Source organism: Harpia harpyja, chromosome 5 (genome assembly GCF_026419915.1).
Source record: "Harpia harpyja isolate bHarHar1 chromosome 5, bHarHar1 primary haplotype, whole genome shotgun sequence".
Classification (NCBI taxonomy): Eukaryota; Metazoa; Chordata; class Aves; order Accipitriformes; family Accipitridae; genus Harpia; species Harpia harpyja.
Genome location: NC_068944.1, coordinates 64,958,252 through 64,985,868, shown reverse-complemented (window position 1 = coordinate 64,985,868; position 27,617 = coordinate 64,958,252). Strand labels below are relative to the sequence as shown.

Genomic DNA, 27,617 nt, shown 5'->3' with positions numbered 1-27,617 from the left:
GGTTTACAGCAGTCAGCAATCACTAAACCAAAGAACCTATTATTTCTGAAAATCTTGTATTGCTAGATGAAAAAAAAAAAAGTTAACCAAAACTTAACTCAGTAAGATTATTTGCTTTAAAATATTGAAGAAATCTATCAATATTTAAGTGGCCAGAGTTTCACTACAGTCTACTTGTTAAATCTATTAAAAAAATGCTTCTTTACCCCTTTCCAAAGTTTTATGCTGAAAAGGTGAAAGAAGTATTTACTTCAAAAAAACCCCTGATAATCCTTATGCAAACCCGTGCTAGCACAGGATTGCGTATTTTTGATTTCTAGCACTTTCCTTCATTTTTTTTTATATTGCATTCCTGCAGAGCTTGAAATTTATTCAGTTGCACATTATGACATGGTTTTTAAAAAAAATCCAGCAAGGGATCACATTATTTTGTTGTTGAAATGTTGCTTATACTTTTCTCACCTGTAGAAAACAGGAGTACTGTTCCAACAGGACGTTTTTCCCTTTGTATTTACATTTGTCATCTTTGCACTTGGCTGTAATCAGAAAAAAAAGCTGGCATTCGACTAAAGTGGTGGTGACACGGTTCAACTTGGGAAAATTTGTGATGCTGGGAAAGTGGCCCATCTGCCCGAAATGACCTAAAAAGTAATATGCAATTGTTTTACACTTTTGTGCTTCGCCCTTGAAACAGGCAGCAGCAGATGCATGTTAAGAAATGGGGAGAGCTGAGCGTATGCTGCGGTGACACTGCTCCCCTGGGAGTAGCAGAGAGTTGGGGGCCAGAGAAGAGCTTGTCTGTGCTCTGCCCTCCGCTCCCCTGGCCACGGGATGCTGCTTATTTACAGGACCCAGCCTGGGGTTCAGAAGTGGTAGCAGTTTGCAGCTCACTGTGTCTCACAGGCATGCTGCTTCCAGGGCTGAGAACCAGAGCGGGGAACTCATCCAACTGCAAAATCTGTCAAAGGCAGAGGAATTTTTTAACCTGTTTTGAGTCGCAGTGTGACCCTAGGAATGGTTGTTCGGGGTGAGAGGGGTAGAAGTGATGGCAAGGACTGTTCTGAAGGAAAAGGGCAGAAAATCCAGTTATTTCCAAGTTAATCAAATACCTCTGAACAGCTGGGGATAGCTTAAGCTTGTGTAAGTTATAAAGATGTGTCTTTCAACTATGAGATAAATGAGTACCCCCAAAGGGGGTTGCAGATGGGACTAAGTTTGTGACAGTGTTAGTTGTGTCCTCATTTTATACATTTTTCTTTGAGCAAAAGCCTGTACAGTTCGTATTGTATCCTCCTCCACATAAGTGTTCATGGGGCCACTCAGTGAATCAGATAAGGCAGCTTTTAATAATTGTTATTTTTCTTTTTCAGAGGACATCTCTTCCTCATTGGCTGTCCTACTTTCTTCAGGACTTTTTTTAATAGAGTGTTTCCTTCTCTTTATGCTGGAGTGATTGCATTTAGTGGTGCAGTCTTGCAGTCCTTATGCAAATAAAATAGCTGGCACTTGAATCGGACTTGTGTTCATGTCTTAACTGCAACACTGCCACAGCCTGTTCTATGTTCATGCATTCATTTACTGTGCCAAAAAAAGCTTTCATAGGTGCAGACACTTATAGGTGACCATAACAGCAGCCAGTTCTTCACTGTTGAGATGCCTCCTTATGCACAGAAACAGGAGGAAAATGTGCCCGTGTGAAGGCATGTCCCTATTTGTTGTGGGGGAATCCTGTTTCCAGTCTGAGCCTACTTTGCGTTTTCCCCGGAAGAAATATTGGTGCTGCAGAGCATGGATGTCCCAAGCCTCAACTGCAGGCAAGCTGAAAACAAAATTCCTAGTGACATATCTCTTTAAATGGAAATCAAATAAGATTTTGCTATTTAGAAAGTATCAGTGGGGTTTTTTAGATTAATAAGAAGATAAATATTAATTAAAATACTTCTTTCTTGATCCAAGTACCAAAAACATTTTAAAAAAAGCCATTTCAAACAAACAAACAGGAACTTTTATTTGGCAAAGAAAACAAACTCAAAGTAAACAAACCAGTATTAATTATATCCACATTTTACTTGTAGGGAAGAGATTAGCACTTGGAAATTTTTTAATCATATCCAAGCCTTGAGCTTGAAAAGTGTGCCAAAATAGAGTTTGGGCTGAGGGTAAACGTGATTAAGTAAGAGAGATATGTCACAGGATTATTGTAGAAGTCCCCACAAGAAGTTTTATATACCCAGGAAATTCAAAGCTGATATTCTCCTGAGAAAGGTAAAGGATGGTACAGGATGTACATACAAGTTACACAAAGAAACTAGGAATATGACTTGAAGTCTAGAAAACCTGATTAATTGCATCTTTAAGTAGCTTTCCCATCTTTGTTTTTGCTTTGTTATTTTTCTTTTTTAGCTTTAACTCATTGTTTCTAAAGGGCTGTGGTTTTTGTAGGACAGAATAGATTGTATCACCTGTAAAATTCAAATAAATTAACAGTGATTGTGTGTGGCGCATGCAAGGCACCATGCAAGGCCCTTGAGACCTCCAGACTACTGTCAGGCGGTAGGTGGGTGATTTTCACACCACTAGAAGCCTACATCTCTTTTAAAAAGATGGATTTAAAGCTGTTGATGGGCACCTGTGAGACCTGTCACCATCTCAAGCAGTGGAAAGCAAGGATGAGGACCTGAAGACATACTTAGCCTCTCATGAACTGCATTAAAACCACAGATGGGCTCTCTGGCTCCATGATTCACTCATTATTATCCTCCATGAAGAAGTGATTTTTCATCATGGAACAGTTTTTATTCTGCAGCATACTAGAATTTTTATATATGATTATCTTAAGAAATATAGTTCTGAACTCAGTGCATTTTAGCGAAGTACTTGTGCTGCTTCATAATAATAATAATATTGTCCAGAAACTGAATTGGGAAAGTGTTAGTTTCTTTGAAGGTGATGAAGGTATACGTTGGACCAGTGTTAATGCTGTTGCTGTCACGTGTACAATTCACAGGGAGAAGGGTAATACCCTGTGTTGGAGCGATTGGTCTATTAGCTGGGAGGAGAGAGACAGGCATTCAGGCACTCAAAGCTTTCTTCATGACACTGAAAACTTCTCTCCTTTTTCCAGCTAACCTAGCTTTTCTGATAAAAGATGTGACCTTGCTTATAAACCTTGCTCGGCTGGTGTGCAGGCACAAATGGTGATTGCGTGTGTAGGGTACACTTGAGCTAAGGCCCTTCCACAGCCATCAGAGGCAGCTTCAGGAGCTGCAGTGCTATCACGAGATACACAGCCCTCTTATAGCTACTGAAGCTGTTGTATCTGATGTGGGGTGTGGGATAATTTATTTCTTCACTGCATCATGCCCTCCTTTTTTTCCACCAGGCTACTGACCTGGGTTTCAGTCCTCATCCCAGTGAGTACACAAGTGTTCTACATGAGGACTTAGGTCCTCCCTTGGCTGGCGGTTCCTCTTCTCTCTCTGGGTAGGCAGAGCATGTAGGCTCAGTTTCGGACAAGCGTGCACCAAATACACCTGTGTTTTGTGCAGGACGTGTGGTTTGGTAGCTGTTCTGGGAGAACACTTTCAGGAGGGTGAGGTGAGGAGGGATGCGACGTGCTTTGCTGGTCGTCCTCAGTGAGGTTTGGGCTGGATCTGGGTGCTCACTTCCCAGCCCTGTGAATGCCACAGGCATTATGTAGGGTACTCAGAAATGTTGATGGACCTATACGTGCCTAAGGCACTTGGTGCCTCAGGGGTTGTGCTGCAGCAAACTGCAATTTTGAAGACTTTAAGTTGTCTATGATCATCCCTGAAGGTCTGACACCCCTTCATGGATCTTTCTGGCCAAGAAAGTCATCCTCAGCACACTCCTCCAGTGCAGCAGGCACTATAGTTTGCATACCTTTCCCCTCAGGGCGGTGATGAGCAGACAGATAATTGGTGACTGTTAGTCAAGCCTCAAGGTGCTGTCAGGTGGTGTTTTGAGGCACTGCGGTGAGGACGGTGTACTTTCATGAGCACAGCCTGGTTTGTTGGTCTTCCTAGTGTCATGAGGTAGCAGCAGGCATGGCGGTACAGCTCCTTACCAGTCGGTCCTGTGCCCTCTGCCAGGGAAATTGCCTTCTTGACAAAATGCAGTTTTTACGTGTGTAAGAGAAAAAGATGCTTGCAGAAGCTTCTGCAACTTTCACAACATGTTCTAAAGCGCAAGGAAGGGATGGTCTGACCCTTGTCTATGCTAATATCTTCTTTTCCTCTATACTCTGCCTACCCCCTTAATGCATCCATGTGAACATCTGTGTCCTTTCCTACCCTTTATGATCAGACCGTAATTTTTTGTTTCCCAGCCAGCTTACCGACCATTTGAAATCTGTCACTTGCTGGAACGTTTTGCCTCCATCAGGTAAGGAGGATTTCTCAGTGACCCCGTTTTGAGGGTTTCAGTGGTGCTCTTGCAAACTGAGCAGATAACAGGTCCCTCGTCCTTCAGCAGCTCTGTATTTTTTCCTGCATACCCAGGCTGTACAGTCACATTTCTGGGCTCCTGTATGTGGGTGTAGCCTGGATTCTGGGCTGATCTCTGCTGAGGGAGTCCTCACTGCTGCCCCTGGCTGGCTTTGCTATCCTTTTGCTGCCCTTGCCCTCACACTCTCGCTTTCCCTTCCTTCTCCGCCTCATTTATCAGTCACTGTGCTGGCTGAGTGCCAAAGATATTTGGTTTTGGTCTATAAAGTCCTATAAAAATATGGTTTAAAGTCCTTTATACACAGGAATCAGCTCTTCTTGTTATATTGTGCCTCTTTGGTTTTGCTAAAAACCCTCAGGGTGTTTTCAGCGAGGTACCCACATCTTCCCATGTTCGCTTAGGCTGCTGGAAGCTTATTTGGTTTCACAGTGCTTGTATCTGAGGAGGCTTGATGTGGATACTGCTTGAATTTCTATAGTTTATCAAAAGGTTTTGTTCTTTGAAATTGCTATTTCATGGACCTGGCTAACTGTTTTTCTTGGCCACAACTATATGTGGAAGCTGTGTTTGGAGGGGTGAGAGCTCTGGGACAATTTGGAGAAGTCCTTCACCTTTCTGCCTTTCATACTGCTGTCAAGCGTACTGGAGGATTTCATCCTAGTCCCCCAGTCACCCGATGTGGCTGCATCCAGCATCCAGTGCAAAGCGGAGATGAGTAGCTAAAAAGGCTCAATTCTCTAGAGTCCACTCCATCCCCAATCTCTGACTCAGCCAATATACTTGATTTCTCTGCATTTTCTTTTCTTAATAAAAAAACTGGTCAAGAAAAATCAGTTTTATATAAGACTGTATATATTGTCTTTCTTATATTAACTCTGTAGAATAGCAGAACAGGAATGCTTGTAACTGTGGAAATGTTAAGGAATGAACTTCTCGTGAAGTGTCACCTAGTGGCTGGTTGGAAGTTTTGCATCCCGAGTTAAATAATAATCAGTATGATCATGTTAAGCCGTAAAAGCCAAAGGCTAATTCTTATGCACCATAACTGATGAAGAGGCATTTCTTATTCTATTGATCTTGTTAAAATTCCTGTTTAGTGTGTTTCATTTAAGCCCTAAAACTTGCACTGAACCGCTGCATTCTTGGGCCAGAAATACGTTGTTTCAGCTTTAGTCTTTCCTGTTCTGATGAGTAAAATGGCAATTAATTGCTAAAAAAGTTAATTGTCAGGGATCCCAGCAGTGAAATCTTGCCTGAACAAAATCATTGGACCTTGTTTATGCTAATAAGTTCCTTGTGCATCTGTGGGGTGGCTTCAGGCAGAATCCTTGTGACAAAAAGATGATTGTGCATCTGAGTATGCGGTCAGTTCAGAGCTACTGGAAAATGTGTCTTACATAACACATATGAAAAAGATTAGCAGTTTCAGCGTCGTCATCATCTATAGTTCTAAAGGATTTTACAAAGGAGGTTAATTAATATAATATACTTGTAACACAGACCAAGAAACATAAAATGAGCTCCTCTATTTATGTGAAATTGTGCAGTTTACAAGCTCCAGAGAGGTTACATGAATGGAAAAATGAAATATGTATTTTCAAATCAGTAGAAGTCATCCATCATGCTGTGTTTTTTGGTTTTGTTTCTTGCTTTATTTTTCTGGGTGGCCATTTTTAACTTATGTAGGAACTTACTTTCAAAAGAACTGAGCACCTGTGCATTAGGAAGATATGCAGGAACAGCAAAAGCTCAGCATCTCTGAAAATGTGGCTGGATGTATTGGCTTGGGCACTCAAAATTGGCCACCAGATTTGAAAATTCCATTGTGTTTTGCCTGGGTCACTCAGTGACCCGAGGGTCCCAGGCTGGAGGAGAGCTTGGGGCTGCTGATTCCTATGTTTTGCCCATGAAATCATGAGCTTCATTAGCTGAGACACATACGCAACACTGTTGAGCGATTTTATTTGTGACACCTTTGGTAACCCTTCTGCTGCAGTCACACACTGCTGTACTTACCTAGTACTTGGGGGTGAAGTTGTTTAACCACAGGATATACCGGAGACTAAGGGTGAAGAATTTTATAGGAACAGCTAGTAAAAATTTTGGTGATTACTTTTCTCCAGATCTCTATGCACAGGTTTTTTGCTAGAAAAACTTTGCCTATTGCAACCTATTTCATTTTCAACCCAGCTAGCGATGAAGTGAACATTAGATGGGTCTTGACTTTACAATCCTCGTCTGTGCAAGGGAGAGGAATATGTTGTCCTGGTGTAGCTAAGGTCTTCTCAGACTAATTACATATCCCTGAGGCTTGCAGTGCAAAGATGCAGCTGCACAATGGAGCCACTTTTGGTTAAGACACTGCATGAAAAAGGATCAGCTCCTAGCAAAGGCTGGCAGGCTGGCAAGAGGTGGGTAGCAAAGAGGTGGGCTTTTTAGCCTCTGCCCTGTAAAGCTACAAGGTGGGGAAGGAAAGATATTGTAGCAGGTAAAAGGTGCCTCTGAACAAAGCTCAAAATTGTATGTGTTTAAGATTGCAAGATAGTTTAAAGAAGACTGTACTGTGTTTCTTAATGCCAGTATAGAATATGGGACAGGTCCCAAGGGAAGCTCAGCCCATCTGAGAACTTACAAAACTTAACTCTGTCCCTTTAAATGTAATTGTTAGTAAACACTTAAATGAAAGAAGCTTTCATCAGAGAAAAAAGTGGCAAACTACACTGGTAAGTAATCTGCCTTGGCAAATAATATTTAAGCCACCGATTTGAACCGTAATTCTGCTCAGCATTATCATTTGCCTTGTGAATAGAAGCGCTTATCCAAACAGCCGAGCTTTCTGTTGTTGTTGATGAAAATGGGAAAATGTGGGGCAGAGGGAACGTGTCACTTCCCTTCCTTTCTGGAAGTCTGCGGTTTCCAGCTATTCAGATAAAACTGCTTGCCTTTCCATCGCTCCGAGCCTTGCACCGCCACAGCAGCACGGGAGAAGGGAGTTGAAAAATAACCCCGCGCTCTGAAGGTGTCCCCAGTTTGGGGTTTTTTGGGGGGGGACGGGAAGGGGGACGGGGGACGGGACTCTGCTCCGCAACCCGGTTAGAAACTTCGGGAGCAGCCTCGGGGAGTGAGACGGGCGCCCGAGCTCCCGAAGCCCACCCGGCCGTCCCGAGGTCGCCAGCCGGGGCTGCCTGCTCGCCCCGCGCCCACCGCGCTGCGACGCCGGGTGACATTCGAGGGGGGTGGCATCGGGGTATTTTCATCTCGCAGCTCCGAGTGAGCTCCCCCCCCCCCCCCCCCCCCTTCTCCGAGCCAGATGGAGACGCATTTGGTTTCTCTTTTAACCATGTTACTTTTGCGAGGAGAATAAAACGAGCAGGAACAGCTATTGGCCGCAGCAACACAAGAAAGCCCTGCTTTGCCAGAGGAAACCACATAAAAGCGTGCGTGTGCGTGTGTGTGTGTGTGTTTGGGGGGAGGGCACAGCGAGGGATGATGCCTGGAGCTTCTTGCACTCGGAGCTGCGATTTGTGAGTGAAACATGATGAAATCACCCCCTGGACAAATCACACGAGCCTGTCAACCTCACCAGGTGGGATTACTTGTAGCTAATAGCCCGAACTCCCAGAGCAAACAGAGCTCTGCTCTCCCTATAAAGAAAAGGCGACGGTGCCGCGCAGGCTTTTCAAGAATTCTCTAGTATGGCTAAGAAGGGCTGTGTCCGCTCGCACCAGGTAGGGGAGGAGAGGAGCGTGTTTGCTTTTAAAGGAGGAGTAGCCCGGCTCTCCTGAATAAGTTCCTACAAAAAGGAGCGTTTCAGCTTCAGAGAGAGATGTTTTATTCATAAACCCCTTCTGGTTTGTGTTCCTCTCCAACGGTGACGCTGTCAGCTGCTGCTCCGGTGATGGGAACTGCTGCGCTGGGGAGCTCAAATGTACAGAGGACCATCTCTGCCCCTTTAATCGTAAAGCTCTTAGCTCGGAAGCCCTGCTTTTTGCACGGTTTGCTCACTTTGCCGTTTTGCTTTTGCAGGTTATATCTTTATTTGCTTTTGCCTTTGGAGTAAATGTCTGCATGGGATTTACAACAAATCGATTTAGGAGATCGGAAGAATGGGATGAGGGCCCGGTCTCAGGTACAGTAACGGGCATAAATTGTGCATCGCGATACCCTTATGTTATATACTGTGGTCAGAAACCACTCCTACTCCGAAACAGTAGTTTGCTTGTTCCTTTTCCCTCTAGGATACAGAGAAAAATAAATAACTCGCCGAGCCCGAGTCAGTTGACCTTTGGGACTCACCTATAGGTCTCCTATTTACTTAAACTTTTGCTCTGTGTGCATGTGACTATGGAAAATCTAGCTTATTTTAGGACTGAGCGCTGTCAGCCTCACAGGGACCGGTCTCATCAGCTCCTACGTAGCATTTGCCATGTTTTGTGCTCCGCACAGTTCCTTTCTAGAGCTAAGAGAAACGCCAACGTGGGTTTAAGGGTACTGGTTTTATTTTGGTAGCTGTCGAAGCGGTTTCTAGAAACTCGATTAATGCTTTCAAGAGGCGCTGGTGAGAAAAGCTTTGGGGATTTCTGTGGCTCCTGAGGTCATGCTGGTTTGTGAACAGCAGACGGCAGACATCTGACGGCGGCGAGGGCCGGGGAGAGGAGAGCAGGTGTTCGCCCAGATGTGCTCTCACCGAGTCCTCTGGTTTTTCTTTCGCCTCCTACTTTTTTCTTGGGAGGAAAGCAAGAGCATGCCACAGAAGGGACTGTTGTTTGTCTTCTGGGGCAGTATAGGGTTTTGTGAGCTCAGGCATAGTCCAAGTGGAAAAATATATAAAATGGAAAACTAGGCTTTTTTTTCTTTAAGAAGAAAAAAAAAAAAGAAAGCAGGCTTGACTTGTGTCTCAGTTCCTTCCTTTGGCAGGAGAAAGGAGACCTGTGGTCATTGACTTAGCGCTGGTTAATATAACTGAAGTGAAAGGGTTCATTTGCAGTGCCTGCCTATAATGATAGCTTGTGAATTTTAATTATAAAATTGTTTACCGTGGCCAGAGTTTGTTGTGTTCCTGGTAATGTATCTGTGTCCTTCTCTTCCCCGTCTTTCAGTCTTTCACAGGAATTGATGTCTAATCACAGCCACGATCGGGGCTGCTAATGACTGAGCAGAGGCATTTTAGGTGATCAAAAAGATAGCAGCTGTTGCTTTTGATCTTTATACAACAGTAAAAAAAAATTGCTTGAAAAACGAATTTATTTCTCTTTCTATCTTCTAGTACGTTAACTGTAGAGCAGTTGCGTAGTGTGTGTGATAGTGACGTGAAGGATTTGCATTTCATGTCTTCAACACCTGGCTGCCAGTTGCTTTGCTTTCGCTGGTGACCGTCTAAGCTTTAGGGCAGGGCTGCTCAGTTGATTTTTACTGAAGTCCCAAAGGTCTGATATTGGGGACCCATTGCAGCTGGTCAGTGCCAACTCTGGTGAGCCAACCAGCACTGTTCAGCACCCTCAGGGCTGGGATCAGGAGCTGCATGCTGTTTCCAATACCAGGAGGTTTAGCTCAGCATTCCAGAAAAATAGGAAGAAATACAGGAACTATTGCAAGAGGGCAGGAGGTGGGGTACTTTTGGCAGTCTATTGAGAACTTGCTTACAGGTGGGCTTGGACCAGCACCTGGCATTGAAGTAGTCCAGTCCAGGGTGCAACAACGAGAGACTGAAAAGTAACAGAGGGGTTTGTTCTCTTCTGTGTTTGTGTAGCTTGGTTACTTTTATTGCAGTAAAAAAAAGAAAGAATCTGATAGCAAAGAATAAAGTATTATAGTCACACCTGTCTAAAGGAGAAAGTAAAAAGTTGCACTGCAGAGGTGCTTTTCTTAAACTAAAAGCACTATGATCAAAGAACCTATTTAGGCTCTCCTCTTGACTTCCAGTTATACTTCATCAGAAGTCTAATGCAATGAAATAGCCAGAATAAAAGATTAGTATAAATTATTTTTTCAACTTCACTTTGCCTTGGCTTATTTATTTCCAAGTTTCTTGGTGTTTAGAGTTAATTATTTTGGATTGACAAAACACTCGCCTTACCAACCATTACTGTATAGACCAATTTGTTTTTTCTCCAGAGGTATGCCATGATTGTAAGCAAATTTCAGTTTTCAACTAGCATAGAACTCCTCTACGAGTCAAAAACAACCTGGGTTTTTTTCCTAGTCCCTTATAAATGTATGTCAAAAAGTACCACAATGCTTAAAAACCTTCCCTTTTTCTCTTTTTATGGTGTATAGATATGTAAGCCTTTATATATTTGAGATGTTTAATATTTGTACCCAACAAATTATTTTATTGAAATAGTTTTTTGACTTAAAATTTCTAAAAGACATTAGAGGAACAAGGCTCCCATTTTTTTTGTAACTTTGCCTTTCTAAGTTATTTGCTTTATGAGTTTCTAGGCATCTTTGTAAACACTTTCAGGGAAAATGGCCATAACAGTCTCTTGAAGCATGTTCCTTGGTCATGATAGGATCATAGCTTAAATTTTGGAAGGAGAAACACTGAAGTTTTTCTAATCCTTCTCACTGGATTTTTAACCACGTCATTAAAAATGGAGTCATATCTTTCTTGTATTGGAACACTTAGGATGTGTTTTTTACTTCATGGGACTTTTCATTGAAATTTTACTTATTTCAGTGGCATTCTGCAAACATGAAATGCAAGTGCATAATATGAATATTACCTAGCAAAACTTGCGTTCCAGATGTTTTATATAGTTATTTGGTTGATCCATATAGCTTCCATATAGGATCCATAGGATCCCAAATGGCAAAGTCTTAACAGGTAGTCTCCTTCCTGTAATGACTGTGTAAGCATGTCTATATTGTGTAGTCCTATGACTGAAATACTACTGGAAGTAAATGGATTTGATTTTTTTTTTTTTTTAAATATTGTAATCAGATAGAATCAGAATAAGTAGTTTGATACGGCACTTTCCAAGGTGAATGTAACACATTTACAATGGAAATGTAATAACCTCAGTGGACTGAATCAGGAAGGCACTATTGCCCTATGTAACTTCTCTCTCTAACATATGACATAAGAGGCAATCCTTAGATGCTTGTTCTGGGCTCAGCTGGCAAAAAAAGAATGCATGGAAAAGGATGTGAGAAGCTTTGTGTATTAAATAAGGAGGGGATGATCTTCATGTTGAGGTCCCTCTGCATGCTGCATGGTCTGATTGGAGGAGCTGTGGAGGGATGCAGGGATTCTGAAAAGGATTTTGAAATTGTGTAAGCTTGTTCTGTACAGGGGTTTCTGTTAAATTGAAAATGCTCACCAGGGATGGAGCTTCTGATGACATATTTTCAAACTATTCTGCATGCACCAGTACCCACGCCATGGCATTGTGCACGACCTGAAAATCATGGTCTGGCTGCAAAGGCAAGGTCAAGCGTGATAAACAAAGGAATGATCTTAACATATTCAGAGATCAGAGGAATTAAACCAAGTCCTCTTTTGTGTTGCTATGTGGAAAGTGTCCTACATTGACTCAGGAGGTGTGACTTGAATTAGCTAAGTAATTTGGGATAATTTGTCACATCAGTAATAAAGTGGTTATCAAGAGATGTGAAAAAATAACAGACAAGGTAGCTGGGCTAAACCTTTCTTATGTGAATAAGGAAACCCTACTTGCAGTTATAGAAGATGGAGCTAGAGGGGATCTTGAACAGCTATGTAGACCTTCTCTATATCCCAGGACATGGTCAGTTGTTACTGAAGTGCTCCTGACAGATCTTGGTCTAACCTGTTCTTCAAAATCTCCAAGATCAGAGATTGCACAGCCTCTATGGGCAATTTGTTCTGCTGGCTTCCTGATAAATGAGCTGCTCTTTACAACAGCTAGGCATTCCTTGAGCTGCAGTTGACTCTGTCCCTTATGTAATCTGCAGTCAGGTTTACACCTTCTCTTTCCTAAACGCATGTTGACATGTGATTTTTGACCTTCTGAAATTATCTCCCTCTCATGCCTTTGAAATGAAGAGGGTAACGGCAGTGTAAGGGATATATAGTGTGTGCTAGTACGTAATGCCTTTGAGTCCATAATACCTTTGATTTGCAGCTTACTGGATCTGTGATTATATATTACCTAGCTTCCGAAAAGAAAAGTACTAGAAGAGGTTAAATAACATGGAAATATTATTTAGTAACAGAATTTCAGAGGCATTTGGCAGGAAGAAGCTGTTGTTAAGAATAAGGAACAAGACTTCATATCTCTGAAAACCTGAGTGTTAGCACGCTTCGAAACAATTCTCATGCAATTAATTTCTAACATAGCTTTGTGGCCTGTTTATGTGAGCAATGACAATACTGATCTGTGTGTTGCCAGCATAGATACATGAGATTTAGCTCTTTGGAACTCCAGATGGCCAAAATATTGATGGCTCATTAAGAGCATGCTTGCAAGGTATGTACCTACAGAGTGAAACTTCACTGTGTGTATGATGTTAGTTGCTCTGAGTGTTACTGACCTGATTGAAAAAACCACAAAATCAGCGAGAGACAGTTGTCCACTACTACCTTTTCCAGCAGTGATATGAATGTGCTTTGCCACTGCCATGATCCATGACTGCAACCATGGTAGGTTTGGTTTTCTTACGCATTATCTTGCTGTAGGGTTGATTTGCTGCCAGGTTTGCTCCCTGAAGTGGTTTATGCTGGTGTCCAACCAGTGCCAGTGCCACTCCAAGGGAAATGGTGGAGCAGTAGTGCTGGGGATGAGAGCTGGTGGGACATCAGCTACTACAGTGTCACCTCCAAACTTCCCCTTCATCATCTTTTCCATCCATTCTCATGGTGTTGGTATAATGTCATCTTGGTTGGGAAGAGATTTCCCCTCAGTTTATGAGGAGACTAAACTTTCAGCTACGTAAAAGAGTAGGGGAAAAATATACAAGAAAAGATCAGAGAAACTGTTTCCCAAAAGTGCCATTGCATCAGTCCTCTTAAAATCATACTGCTCATCATGGTGAGGTTTGCCGAAACCAAAACCAAACCATGGTCTAAAAGAAAACAAACCCCAAGGCAATTTCAAAGACTTAATTTTAATACGTCTCTCAAGGAACAAAAGGCATTGTGAAATTTTCCTTGGAACACCTCTGTTTTTAAAGAATAACATACTTTCATTATTTTATTTCATAAAATTTCATTAACCCTAGGGAGTAGCACACAATTTTCCTGCTTCACATAAGCTGCTGTGTAGGACTCTCTTATAGGAAAAATGTATAAATATATAAAGTGTATAAAATACTAAATTTTGAGAAAAGAGCAGAGAAGTACATATCAGTTTTGACAGTAAGGGCCCTTACTAATAAATAGATTATTGAAGTCCAATACATTATTCATGGTTTTTAGACTGGCAATCTTCCATTTAGTTATACACATCAAATATATTGATTTCTTACTTCTGTATTTTGTTTTTATAATTTAATGCTCTGCAGAAGCCCACCAAAAAGCCTTGCTTTACTTCCCCATTAATTTATAGAGCATCGTAGTTCTCTTTCATGCTTGATGTTGATTTGGCACCTTCTAGTATAGCAAACCAAGCCCTGCTGACTGCATGTAGATTAACTACAGTCCTTTCCTATGCAAACTGCCCAGCCAGCCATGAAAATGTCACTTGTTTCTGAAAACAAAGGCCTGCTTCTGAGGAATAGCTGTAGCTCCTGGAATGGGGCCTTGGAGACTTCAATAGTTTCTGCTAATGATCTCTTGATTGTTACAGACGTGAAGCCTGGGCTGTTTCTTTGCAGGACATTATCACAGCATGCTGCTTCGTTTTTTTTTTTTCCCTTTCTCCCCCAAAAGAGCAACCTTATTGAAATTTGTTCTTTTTTTTTTGGGGGGGGGGAGTGGTGGGGTTTTTTTTGTTGTTTCTTCAAACAACCCTTCTCCTCTCCCTGTTCCCTTCCCTTCCCCAGAGCAGGTAGCTGAGGTTTTGCTCATCTGAGTGTCTCGGGGCTGAGCTGCCCGTCCCACCGCTGCCAGCCTGACAGATGTTGCCCTGTTTCTTGTTCCACACAGTCCTGTCAGATTCCCCCTGGATCAGTACCTCTGGCTCCTGCAAAAACAGATGCTTTGAACTTCAAGAGGCAGAGCCTCCTGGCTGCCGCTGTGACAACCTGTGCAAGAGCTACAACAGCTGCTGCTTCGACTTTGATGAGCTGTGCTTAAAGACAGGTACGATGGGTCTTCTGTCCTGCACTGTCAGGCACTGGTGACATCTGGTTTCTGCCAGTGGTCGGGACCTGCCTGATAAACCAGCACTCCCTGCCATAGCCTGCATCTCCTCCTCACCTCACCTTGCCTCACCTCACTTTGCCTTGCCGGGCAGGCTCAGCTCAGCTCAAAATCCAGCCCATGTTTCCTTGCAAGGAACAGTAGGGGTGCGCACCTATCACCCCTCATTGCTGGGCTTTGACCATGGTTTCCAGGGCATAAAAAGCAGGGTACTATTCATACTACATGAAAAGTAGATCTTCTGACACTCAGTTAAAAGCAATAATCTGTGTTCAGGCACCAGTTTGACATCCAGATTACGATGAAAAGAGCCATGGTAAAGGCTGGAGGTTGGTCATTCCATGTCAGCCATCCTTTTTTCTCCCAAGTGATAACTTAATATTGGAGCAATTCATGTTCACTTATGGGCTGTGCATTGCAGTTACTTGTAAAGGCGCCTCGGAAGCTGGGAGTGTTGAAACGGTGTGGGTCCTCTCAGAGTGAGCTGCAGGTGACAGGCTGGGCTTGTTACCCTTGCCCCAGACTCTGATTTCCAGATGTCAGGATGCATATAACACACTGGTAAAAATTGGACCCTGGGGCATGGAAATACAGCATTGGGTTAATTTTGTTTTTTTTCATGAGTCATAAGCAAGGAAAACTTCAAAGAGGGCCATCAGTTATGTTTTACTTCTTAGCATAGTGCATTTAAATTATTAGTTGTACCCATCTCCCTGAGTGTTTGCACAGTGGTCAGAGTTGACACAGGTGCCTTCTACTTTTACCATTAAACATTTTCTTGCTTTATCAAAGAATTACACTTACTAAGCACCCAGAAGAGAAGTCTAATGGTTAAAAATACCATTGCTCATGGATGCACCATGCTTGAAAGTCCTGACTTCCTCAGTTCTGTTTGTAATAATATCATTTTAATAGCTTGGTACCAAAAAATGGTGAGTTAATCTGGTATGAAAAACTACTTTGGTTCCAGGCCAAAAACTTCTGAATTTTAGGCTGACGCTGTTTTGCCCCTGTATAAATGACTGCAGGATGAGAGGCTCTTTTTGAAGACTTTCAGCACAATACAAGATGTTTGCTACCGAAGGGCAGATTTTCAGTTCCTCAGCCTCCTGTCCGCAGCGCACCATGTCCACATATGTGTATGGATACCTGCATAGCCCTTGGGACTGTTGTGTGAATTGTCATATACTCCCAAGGTCATTTATTAAGGCAATTATCACATGTACAATCAGTAAATATTACATATTTATAGAAAAAAAGCTCCAAATGAAGGAGAAAAGGGGGTAAAAGATATTGCTTTGATGTGGTGTGTTTTTTACTGGTTGCATGTTGTCCAAAGTGATTTTTAAAGTTTCTTGTTCGTTGGGCCAGGACATGGAAAACCATATGCTTACATCCTTAGGCCCTATTCCAAAGTATAGCAATGTACTCCCCTTGAGAGAGCACCTTAATTTAGACAGGCCCTTAGCTCCAACTTCATTCGCAAGATGAGAAGAGCTGGAGTGTTTTACAGCTGCCGTGCCATGGTTTTCCTTGAAGAACGGCTCTTGTTCTCATAACTTTGCAGTTGGTGCTGAATCTTGCCCTGTGAGTGAGGAACGGATGTGTGTAAAGCATCAGTTTGCATCCACATAGTCTCTTTTCAAGTTTCTCTTATTTCCTATGGATTGAACTGGGGACTGGAGTAGTTGGGAGAAAAAGAATGAATAACCCAAGAAACACCAGAATTCTTAGTTTGTGCTTCGGACCCCACCATTTATCTGTCAAGATTCTTTCTTGTTTTCTCCTTTCCTTCCTGGCATTCAGGTTGTACAAAGCCTGGAGTACAACACCTGATGGTAGCAGAAGCACTTGTGTGGGGGTGGAGGAGCCCTCCTGCACTTGCAGGACACAAGGGTCCTTTTTGTTTCTGGTTGACGTGCCTACTTCAGAGGTCTTGAAATCACTAAAATGGGGCCATAAGCTTTACATCCAACTTTAAGGACTAGAGTGTTGTCATTATGGCTTGAGTGAGTACTTTTTGTTTTGATTAGATCTTTCATTCTTGCTTACCTTCTGAATATTTTAGCTCGGGGCTGGGAATGTACCAAAGATCGCTGTGGAGAAACCAGGAATGATGACAATGCTTGTCACTGCTCTGAAGACTGCTTAAGTAGAGGAGATTGTTGTACTAATTACCAAGTCGTTTGCAAAGGTACGTCTTTGGTCTTTCTACTTATCTTTCCAAACCCGATAGAAGGCAGCCCTGTGGGTAAGGAGTTTTCTTCTACAGGTCTAACCCTTTCCTTGTTTTGTTCTGATTTTTCGGAGGAGGGAGGAAGAATAGGAAATTGCATTTGTAATTTTTGGGGCACTAGCAGAGGTGGATACTTCTAATTTGTTGATGGTGGAAGGACGTCGTCTTTGCCTGTAGAGATACCGATAGAAAGAGAAGAGGCGTAGGTGGATGAAGAGTTTAAAGCAAAACACAGAAGTGTTCAGATGCATTTGTCTGCATCACAGGGAAAGCAGGGATATCTGATGGTCTCAGAAGGAATGAAGCATTCCTAGATATGTTATCTCTGTCTCAAAGACCTCTCCCCACCTGCACCACAAAAGCTCCTGCACAAACTACTTGGCCTAACACCTGTAGGCTTTGTTTCTTGTGAAAGGAGTTGTGAGAATACAAGGGCTGTAATTCACAGATGGGGGGCATGGGCTTCAGATGACCATGCCACCTTCTAGACACACCATGGCTGCAGTACAGCCTGCACTGGTTGGTGGGTGGATGGGCTGTGAATACTTAATTTTCATCCTCTACCTCGATCTTTTGGAGCACACCCTGCCATGTGTAATGTGTCTCCCATTTGGAGCAGGTCTTCTGATCCTTGGTAATGAGCTCTACAGGTTCTCACTTTTGTATCTCAGCTAGTTTTTAGTTTTTTATTTCATTAACTTTACTGGTGGAAGTGTTACAGTTTGAAAATTTTTTCTTCCACACCATTTTGGCCAACTGAGTATGTTCAGAAAATTATAATAGTCCAGATCTGTACACTGAAAATGGGCTTTTCTTCTTTACTTGAGTTTTGCTATTGGGAATCCAAATGAAACGTGTATCTTCCAGCAAGTCCCCACAGATCGCCTTCTTCCCCTTCCCAAAGAAACCCAGGGCTGAGACCACTTAAATACTGGTGTAGTTTTCAGTCCCTGCCTTCTTTGTGAGCTCCCTCTTACAAGGGTCAAGACAAGAGGAATTTACATGTCTCCAGCTTTAATGTACATAATCTTTGTTTAATTGACTAATAACAAATGATCTCAATGACCCTGGCACTCTGACAGGAGTAAGCCTTATGTGAGAACAGTGTTTCCTCTTTATTCGTGCCTTTGCCCATCTGAGGATAGTGTGGGGCTTTTGTGGGTTTGTGTTTTTTGTTTGGTTTCCCCCCCCCTTGGAAATTGTCCCTCCACCTCCTGTCATGGTCATTTGGAATTGCTGCAGGACACATTTCCTGCAGATCTTTTCTATGGTCATTTTTGTTTTGTTCTTTTAATTGAACTGCAGTTCCTTTAATAGTGCTAGGTTCAGGAAGTCAGCCTGATTAGCTAATAATTTGTTTTTCAATTGACCTGTGAAAGGGCAAGTCATAAGCCACTCTATAGTCAGCATTCAGCAGTGAAAACCTTAAGAAAATAGTTGATTACATAAAGTAACTTTAACTAATCTAGCTCTGAAAGAGTATTAATGCTTTTTCTAGCTATGTCTGAGTCTCACCTGATCCATGAACTGATCAGCTCTCTAAACCAGCTGGAAACTATTTAGAGTTGTTTTTCTTCCCCAGAATGAATTTTGTTTTGTGTTTTTAGCCAGCTGAATCAGCTCATGGAGACATCAGTACTGGTGGGGAGGAGGGTGGGAATTCACAGCCAGAAGTAGCACTACCTGTTTTTGACAGATTGAAAATAAAAAAATTAAAGTAGATGACCACTGTGCCTAAAGTGTTACTGCTGTCTCCTGCTGTCAAAAGGACACTTTTAACTCTGGTTTTAAGAGCTACTTCTAGGAGTGCTAGTTTGGATATTCTTGTTGAATAGAATATAACCAGATCATTTGTTCAGCTTTGTGAAAAGACCTGCTTGTTATTGATGGGAAGTATGACAAGACAGTCCAATAACCAGAGACTTTATTTTTTTGACATTTTCTGTGAAACCTGTAGTTGTGTCTACAGATTTTTTTCTTTTTTTTTTTTTTTTTTTAAACTCCAATGTGACTTTTCTGGTAGGAGAAACCCACTGGGTGGATGATGACTGTGAAGAGATAAAGGCTCCTGAATGTCCAGCAGGGTAAGTGTTTTGCATGCAACTGCAAAGCCAAATGTAGCAAGGCCAGTGGTCCCTGGCTCTGCCCTGGACCTTTGAACACTGTGTTTCTGTACTGGCCCTGTCATGCAGGCTGGATGGCTGTGGGTTGGATGCTTTCCTGTGCTTTTGTACCATTTGTACCATTAGGCTGATAATATTGCAGTGCATTTGCTCTTTTGCTGCTGGATGAGTAGTGGTGTATGATATGTGAGCTTGAACTCTTGGTTTTTGATCACCTGCTGATGGGTTTGCCTGCTTCACTTACCCATATATGGAAGGTAACCGAATGCCCTTGAAGTAAGTGGAAAGGTTTAGGTTTTTCTGATTTCAGTAAAATTCAGGTTGAGCTATACGTGAACACCGTTCAGGCCATTTTTTTAAATCAAATTTTGTACTTTTACTGCACCTAACTGAAAGGATTTCTAAATTGCAATGGGATACAGGCTTGACTTAGTGAGGTGTTTGAGCACATGAATAACCTGAGAAAGTAAACACTTTTGAAACCAGTTGGCTCACTATTATCCTTAAAAGTAAGCACCTGCTCAGGTGCTGTTTTAGGTTGCAGCTTAGTCTGTGCTATTAGGAGGATAGTTTGGAGGAGATAGGAGCCCCTGCTTCTCTGGGTAACAGTGATGGCTGCTTACCCCCACAGCAGGTGACTAACATTAAAAGCCCAGGTGCATCTGTCCAGGACACATCTCTGCCTGCTTAGGGTCAACTCCCAGTAGCAGTAGTAAATAAAAATGTAATAAAATAACATGAAATACTGTCATCTTTAGTATGTGAGAATGAGCTCTGCCTCACAGAGCTCACTCAAAATGCCACATGGACTTTTGTTTGTGAAGAGAGAAGACCAGCTGTCATGAGACATGGTTTTTAACTACAGATTGTATGCTAGGGTGGGTACTCATGCATACTTTTTTTTTTTCCATCTCTTTCTATAAGCACTTGCCTTTTGGGGCTATATGCTTTTAGCTGCTAACGGAAGATATCTTATGTTGGAGCTCAGCCCTTTCACTGACTGAGCAAACATTGGATGTTACTAAGCATGAAGATTATCAGTTTGTGCTGATCTGTTAAGTAAGCAAAAAAATTATAGATATATAGCATATGCAGTAACTGTACTTTAGATTCTCTGGAGTCTCAGTGAGGAAGTGGAAATAATAATAAAAAAAAATCATTTTGAAATTCTACCTTACGCTCCTGCTGCTTTTGCTTTTAGCTTTGTTCGTCCTCCTTTGATCATCTTCTCTGTTGATGGTTTCCGTGCATCATATATGAAGAAAGGGAACAAGGTCATGCCCAATATTGAAAAACTGAGTAAGTACATCTGTTTTCTTACAAAAAATGAAAGACAAGCTCTTGCAGCCCAGTCGTTTTCATTGTTCATTGAGCAACAGAAATCAGCGTGGAGCTGGTGGGTAGAAGGGCTGCGCTAAACACAGGGCTCCTCTGACTGAAAGGTCTAACAAAGATTAAGACTTTTTTTCCATGAAAGCGAAATGGCAGATGTCCCCTTTGGTTTAGATGGTATCAACTGGGGGCTTGAAAGCACTCTGGCTAAAGCAGCACACAGCAATCAGAGTGGGGAAAGAGCTGCTGCTTTGGGGAACAGTGCCCAGAATCAGTGACCTTCATATGGTTTTGTCAGCAAAGAAATATGTCTTCAGTACATTATATGTATCGTGCACTGTTTTAGGCTAGTTGGGAGGTGCCCACAAAATTTTCCACTTGATTCAGAAATGTTGAAGATATGGGTAAGTGGGTGCGGGAGCTGTGGTGAATGTATGCTAACTGCCTGGGGACATGCCCTGGAGATGAGCAGCCCTGTACTCACCTCCAGGCGAGCAGGCATCCACCTGGGTTTGTGGACTACGGGATGCAATGCATATTTGAGCTTCTCAGTATCGCGTGGTAGTTTGTGTGTGTGCCCATACCCTTGAAAGGTGTTGAGGTTTTTTTTCCCCTGTGTGTGTGCTGGCCCTTTTATTTGTGTAGCCATCTACAGTTGGGCTCGATGACCTTAAAGGTCTTTTCCAACCTAAATGATTCTGTGATCTGGGGGGCTCTGGCCAAAGCCCGTTGTGAAACTGCAGCTTTAGTATTTGTCACTTAAAATTAGCCTGCTTTTTCGCATGTTGTTTTACTTAGCAAGATACTTCAATGACTCTGGACTCTGGAAGGAGGCTAGCTGAGAAAGGAAAACAGTCGATGGAAGTGTAGCTAGTTCTGTAGTCCTCTGGCTGTGTTATTTCAGTTGTTTACTGTGAAGTACAAAGAGTGTATGAGTGGATTAACCACTGTCCTGCCGGAAGACCTGCCAATGTTAAGCAGCAGAATGTTCATTTAAATTGGTTAAAATTTAACCAGTTTCTGCAGCATTTTTAGCCACAGCAAATGACTTCCTCTGTTTTTGTTTTCCATGTCTGAGAGCTTCACTTCCTCATGTTTGCATTCGCTATTGATTTTCCAGGATCTTGTGGAACACATTCTCCTTACATGAGACCTGTCTACCCTACAAAAACCTTCCCCAACTTGTACACCCTTGCTACTGTAAGTCCCTGAGAAGGATTTTTTGATGATGAAGTGTTGCACTGCAGTAGAAATGTGGGTTGTGGGAAGCAGGATTTTTTTTTTTTTTTAATAAAGCTTCACTGTCCATCCTTTTTGGTCTTCAGTTATGTTAAGTAATTTCTTCAGTATTTTGAAGTTCTGAGATAAAGTGTATTTCACTATTATACACTGTGTTTCAGCTTTCCCATGCTTTCTTGTGCCTGCTTTCACAGTTATTTGTACTGTTGCATAATTACAGGTCACAGTTTTTCTAGGGGGAAAAAACCCACCCCTGAAATCCTACCCAGAATACAACCAGCAGTTGTTCCTTCATTGGAGCAGCTGAAGTCAGTGGGGTTGACTTAGCAGGTGACTTAAAATTTGTAGCTGCTGAGTGTGTCTAGATTCTTTGTTGGCTGTGCAGTAAAAGGAACCGTCACCTCTGCACTCCGGTGGCACAGCTGGCGGCCAGGCTGTCCCCATGCTGGCATGCAAACACTCCTGTGTGACAGTGCTCCCAAAGCTGGGCTAAGGGACTCCCTGCCTGCAGCTGCGTTTTTTCCCCTTCCTTTTCCCCTGCAGCCTCTGCCCAAATGTTAAATAGGAAGAGAAAGGAGAGGATGGAGAAACAAATAGCTGGGGGTAGGAGAGGGTCAAGAGAAAGGGAGAAGAGCAGAAACTTCTTAAATTGCCTTTACTGCTGGACAAATTGTGATAAAAAGTCATGGCTTTGGGTGACTTGTCTCGCTTTTCTTCTTAGAAATAACTCTTATCTCACGGATGTTCTGGTAAAGATAAAACATTATAAAATGGAAATGCTAAGTATTACTCTTGCAATCAGAGAATGAATTACTGTTTCCAGAAAGGGAATTTGTGAAGAGGAACTGAAAGTTCAAATCAATCTTGTTTTCATAAATTTTTGCTTACTTTTGATGGCCTCAAACTAACTTTTAACCAGTGTGAAAATACTTCAACGTATTGAGTAACAGGAGTTTTTATGCTTTTTAGCACAATTCAATCATCTCCTACTGCTTTCATTACTACAGCCGGTTTTAAATGTGCTTATCTTAAAACCTTTTCTGGTGTGAAGTTACAAAGATACCTGTTTTAAAATAATTTAGTGGTATTTGCAGATAGCTATGCAGAACTGGATTTGTGTGCATTGGGGTTTTACTAATTAATCTACTTCTGCACAAAGGGACTCTATCCTGAATCACATGGAATCGTTGGCAATTCGATGTATGACCCAGTGTTTGATGCCAGCTTCAGTCTTCGAGGGCGAGAGAAATTCAATCACAGATGGTGGGGAGGTCAACCTGTAAGTTTCGGATTCCTTCCTCCTCCTACCCTCCTCCCTCTCCTCCCCTCCCCCTGTGCTGTGGAACATAGCCAATAATAATAATTAAAAAAATACATCTGTGAACAATTTGTACCTAATCTCCCCCCTCCCCCCCAGCTGGCCCCGTGTCTATCAATTTAATGTAATGTTTTGGGTTGGCTTTTGCTTTTCAGAATAATAAAGCCATTGATTATGGAAAGGTGCTTGTGTTGATAAGTATAAATTAGTTGTGGCTAGGAAAAAAACCCCTTACTTTAGGCAGCAGTTTAACACTATATTTTCGTCACCGTGGCATAATGTTTCCTTTTCATTATGGGTTTCTCAGGTTTTCATCCTAGTAATGTTCTTGTGGCAGTTTTAGTATTAATGTTCTGTCAGTGTAGCATGGCACAACTTCATAACTATTATTTCTCAAGTCCACAAGCAATTGCTGTTACCTGACTTGCTGCAGACACTGTAGAAGTTTGTGAATTAATTTCTGCCTTGAGCACAGCAGCAGTGGCTGAACTAGGTCCTCTCTCCCAGATTAGTGTTGGACTTGGTGGTTTCTCTAGCTCTGAATCCTTATTCTAGGCAAGGAAATAGCCTCCTTCAAAGTATTCTGCATTACTACAGCTAAGAAGGTCCCCTTGCTTCTGCTGCACTTTCCCCTACTAGTGCACGCTGTTGTGGCTTGCTTTGCCAACAAAAGTGGGTTTAAATTAAACTAATAAGTTTTACATCAAGCATCCAAGGTGCATGCACATTTCATTGCACTGATTACTTAAGGAACTAGTTTAAAAGCTCCCTGACCAGTTAACCCCATGAAAGAGCGAGGCGATAGAGGTGGGGAAATTGGAAGGGGTTTGGGAGCACCATAATCTGTCATTGCTGTTTGCTAAAGTGATCAGTGTCATCCCCCAAATCTCTTAAGACAGAAATATCCCAAGAGACTAAAGGAAGTTACTCAGATGGTTTTAGGCTTAGCAAGTGTGTGTGTTATTTGTCTGCATGTGGTTTTAGTCTGCAACAAATGCAAGACAAGACAATTTAGAGCTGCAGGCAGATGTGTGAGAGGCAGATGTGTCTGGCTGTAGCTGAGCCAGAATGAGGTATTTGTGCTCTTGAAAAATTTGTCAGCATAACAGTGAGCGTAGTCACTCCCTTGCCCAGCTATGACCTGGGTTAGCTTTTAGCATGGGTTGTGTGGAGAGGAGAGGGTGAGGAACGTGCCTTGCTATTATCCTCCTAGAAGTGAGCAAAGAAGCAGGATCAAAACTAGGAGCAGTGGAAGGGCGGCGGTGGGTAACGTCTTCTTCCATCTCAGCTACAGCCAGAGCCACATAGCTAAAAAGCCATGCCTGCTACAGTCAGGCATCAAGCTCATAGACAATATTGTGGCTCAACTGCTGTGCGACAACTTGTTAAGCAGCTGTAATTTAATTACACATTGCAAATTTAATTGTGCATCTTGCCTTAATCACAATTAGGTAGGAGTTAGTGGGGAACTAACTGTTGGGGACTGTACAAAGGTTGCTATTTTTAAACTATGACATTTTTAAAGTATGATATAAGTCTATAAATACTTCATCATCTGCTGTGTTGAGTGGGGAATATTGGTAATTCCCACACCCATCCATTAGAAACACCTATGCTGCTCCAGAGAATAAAAGTTTTTCTGGATTGTAAACAAGGGTCATGAAAAATGTCAGCTGAGAAGAGTTCAAGAAAGTTACACAACAATGGATGACCATACACTGGATGAAATCCTCAGAGGATGGGGGAGTGTTGCATACACAAGTAAGGACGATAAAATAAACCAGCTGATCTGAAGAAGTATTAAAAAGGAAAAACGCACAAATACTGTAATGAACTGGAAATGTCTTTGGAAAATTGGAAACAAAAGCATAGAGGAAGGGCTATAATTCAATCCCCACACACTTAATATGAGGGAAACCCCTAAGTTTGGGAAAACTGGTAGAGTGGCCATAGTGGTTGTGTGAGGAGGTGGTAGATCTCCTGCAGAAATAATGGTATAAAGGATACTCACTCTGCTCATGGAAGAATTGCACATTTGATAAGAGAATTGCAGATTTTTATAAGAGAAAAAAATATCTCCATCTATACATGGATTAGATACAGTCTGTTTCTAACTCCTCTTTATAATTTTCTCTAAATATCACATAGACGTAAACTGCCAAAAATGGCTGGGTATTGAAAGACAAGACAGTAAAATTAAGGAGGGAGGAAGGGAAATCAGGTCTGCATATCACAGAAACCTTGTCTGTCATGTCACATATTCATCAGTTCTTTTTAGGTTTTGGGTCTCAAACTGGAGTGCTCAAACAACTGCAGAGTGGTACTTGGTTTGCACAGAACTGGGAATTATTATTTTTCTGCCCAGGAAAGCAGGAAAAGTGTCTGGGACCTCCCGCCTCGTATTGTGGCTAAAACTGTCTGGAAGAGAATGTCATTTAATGTTGATAATTTCTGAAATACTTTCTTGCTCCTGGAAGCTGGCCTATTGTATATGGCTCAGTTAAAATGTGTTGGGGTTTGTTTTTTGGTTTTTTTTAATTACTTTTTCTAATACTCAGCATCTTGTTGGGAAACAGCCAGATTACCATGGACATCAGTGGGATTTGGCAGATGAGTAGCTGAATGTTTCTACACCAGCAATTATGAGAAATTAATTTTAAAAGCATTAGGAAAAGGAGAAGGGGGGAGAGAAGGTAGCTTGGAAGTGTTTCGAGGTGCTGTAGCTCGTTGTGGGACTTACTGAAATCCAGTCTTCTGATTTGGTATACAACCTTGATTTATTGTATAAGCTTAAAACCACTTTGTTTTCAAACAAAAGTGTTTGACAGGAAACAGCCACAAAACCACTCCTCCTACTGCTACAGCATCTCACAGAAGTGGTGAGCATCAGGGCCTGTGCTCCCAAGGGGGAAACTACGTTTACTGCTCATTTTTCATGACACTGAGACTCTGTTTTCAGCCCAAGCAACTTTAAGCACTAAATTAGGTCCCAGCTGCCTTTGGCCTCTCTTAAGCAGTAGTTTTCCATGTCTTGATTTGATGTAGTAAGCTTAAGCTTACACTACAGACAATACATTCCTTTTTTTTTAGTGATCTTTCACGTTCCTTAGAAATAATCCATTGGCCTCCCCAGGGTCAGAAGATGACAGGTATAAAACTGACGGTCTGTGGTTAAAGGGGGCAGAGAGCCTCCTTCAGAAGGTAACCCAGCTTGGATCTGAGTTTGGCTCCAAAGGTGCCTCTCTCTTCAGAAATTTCTTAAATATAAAAGTATTGAAGGTTGTTTAGGGCAGCTTGTATGAAGCTTTATTTTCACTATTAATCTTTTAAAGAGTATACAACCATCAAAAAGAACCCAGCTTGAGATGCTGAGATAATCCTTAAAAAGGGCCGTGACATTCCTAGATAAGTGACAGCATGTTGTGAAGCTGTCTTTACAGTCCGCAAGGTATGCCTGTAGACAGTAGGCATCATCGCTACACATCTTAACTGGATATTCCTGATTTTATCTGAATTTCACATTCTATATTAATCTTTGGGATAAAACGATTTTGCTCTCCTGTTTATTGGAATTTTGTTGATTTTGACTATCTAATGATTACGGAAAGAACTTATTTTCATTTTCTTGCCTAGTCAGCCTGAGCATTGGCAGGATAGTTACATCCGAGGAGCCCAGGCTCTGCGGAAAGCTGTCATCTGCCTTTTTGTCCTGAACACATTTTGCAATCACTTTACTGATTGGTGGGGGAAGCAGAAGGAGGCATGTCTATAATTGGGTTTTTTTATAAGTATTTCTTTTTTGTCTAGCTTGAGCCATGTAGAAGCAACAAGGCTCTCTGAGTCTAATTATTTACTAGGCTTTTTGTACCAAAAGCTTCTGTCTGGGCAAGAAGGCAATGCTTAGTTGTCAAGGCTGTGAGGTCATTTGTGTCCTGTTAAAGAATAAGGAGTGTGGAAGGGGCTACTCCACCTTTTACCTTGTTGGCAGAACAAATTGCAAATGGTGCAGGAGTGTAACACTTGGTACCACCCTGGTAGTAATTCTGCATGCTTGCCCCAGTCTTGTATGTATTTCTTTACCTGGGAAATGCTGTGATTTCCCCTTCCCCATCTTTGCCTGAACGTGGAAGGGATTTCCCATTCACGCATTACCAAGTCTCCGCTGCAGTGGGTGTATGTGCTTCCTCTGCTCCTGACATGAATCTCCTTCCCTGGTTGGCGAGTGGGAGCATGTTTGTGCAACTTGGCCCAAGGACTGCGCTTCAGAGCCGTCCCTCCTGTCAGCCCTGACCTGAGATGTGCTGCTGCCCGTCCTTTCATAGTGCAACATAGTGTGGGGCAGCCTTTGCAAAGTTACAGGCTCTTATTTAGTCATGGAAGATTAAAAGTAGGGAGGTGCCCCACTTTCTGTGCAGGTTTTCAAACACAATTCAGCAGCTATCTTGAATAACTCTGTGTGTAGTGTCTGTATGCAAATGTGTCTAACAGTCAGAAGAAGGGACAACTTGGGACTTCCATGTTCTATATGGCATTGCCACCTAAACTATCGCTTAACCTATTTTTGTCCATAAATAAAGGAGAAGAATTGTAGTCATTCAACACAGAAGATGTAAAAATTGA

At 42.2% G+C, this 27,617-nt stretch overlaps 1 protein-coding gene across 7 annotated transcripts in view; it reads left to right on the top strand.

The window, feature by feature from the left end:
* ENPP2 (ectonucleotide pyrophosphatase/phosphodiesterase 2) overlaps window positions 1-27,617 on the top strand; it is a 74,279-nt gene that overhangs the window by 7,367 nt on the left and 39,295 nt on the right. For 2 of the 7 annotated variants that reach the window (XM_052788129.1, XM_052788128.1), the window contains exons 1-8: window positions 8,067-8,195; window positions 8,494-8,596; window positions 14,534-14,689; window positions 16,818-16,943; window positions 19,009-19,069; window positions 20,310-20,407; window positions 21,561-21,640; window positions 22,839-22,958. In XM_052788129.1, the coding sequence (XP_052644089.1) occupies window positions 8,163-8,195; window positions 8,494-8,596; window positions 14,534-14,689; window positions 16,818-16,943; window positions 19,009-19,069; window positions 20,310-20,407; window positions 21,561-21,640; window positions 22,839-22,958 (777 nt within the window). In that variant the 5' untranslated portion in view covers window positions 8,067-8,162. The other 5 variants (XM_052788126.1, XM_052788131.1, XM_052788132.1 and 2 more) reach the window with 4 other exon arrangements.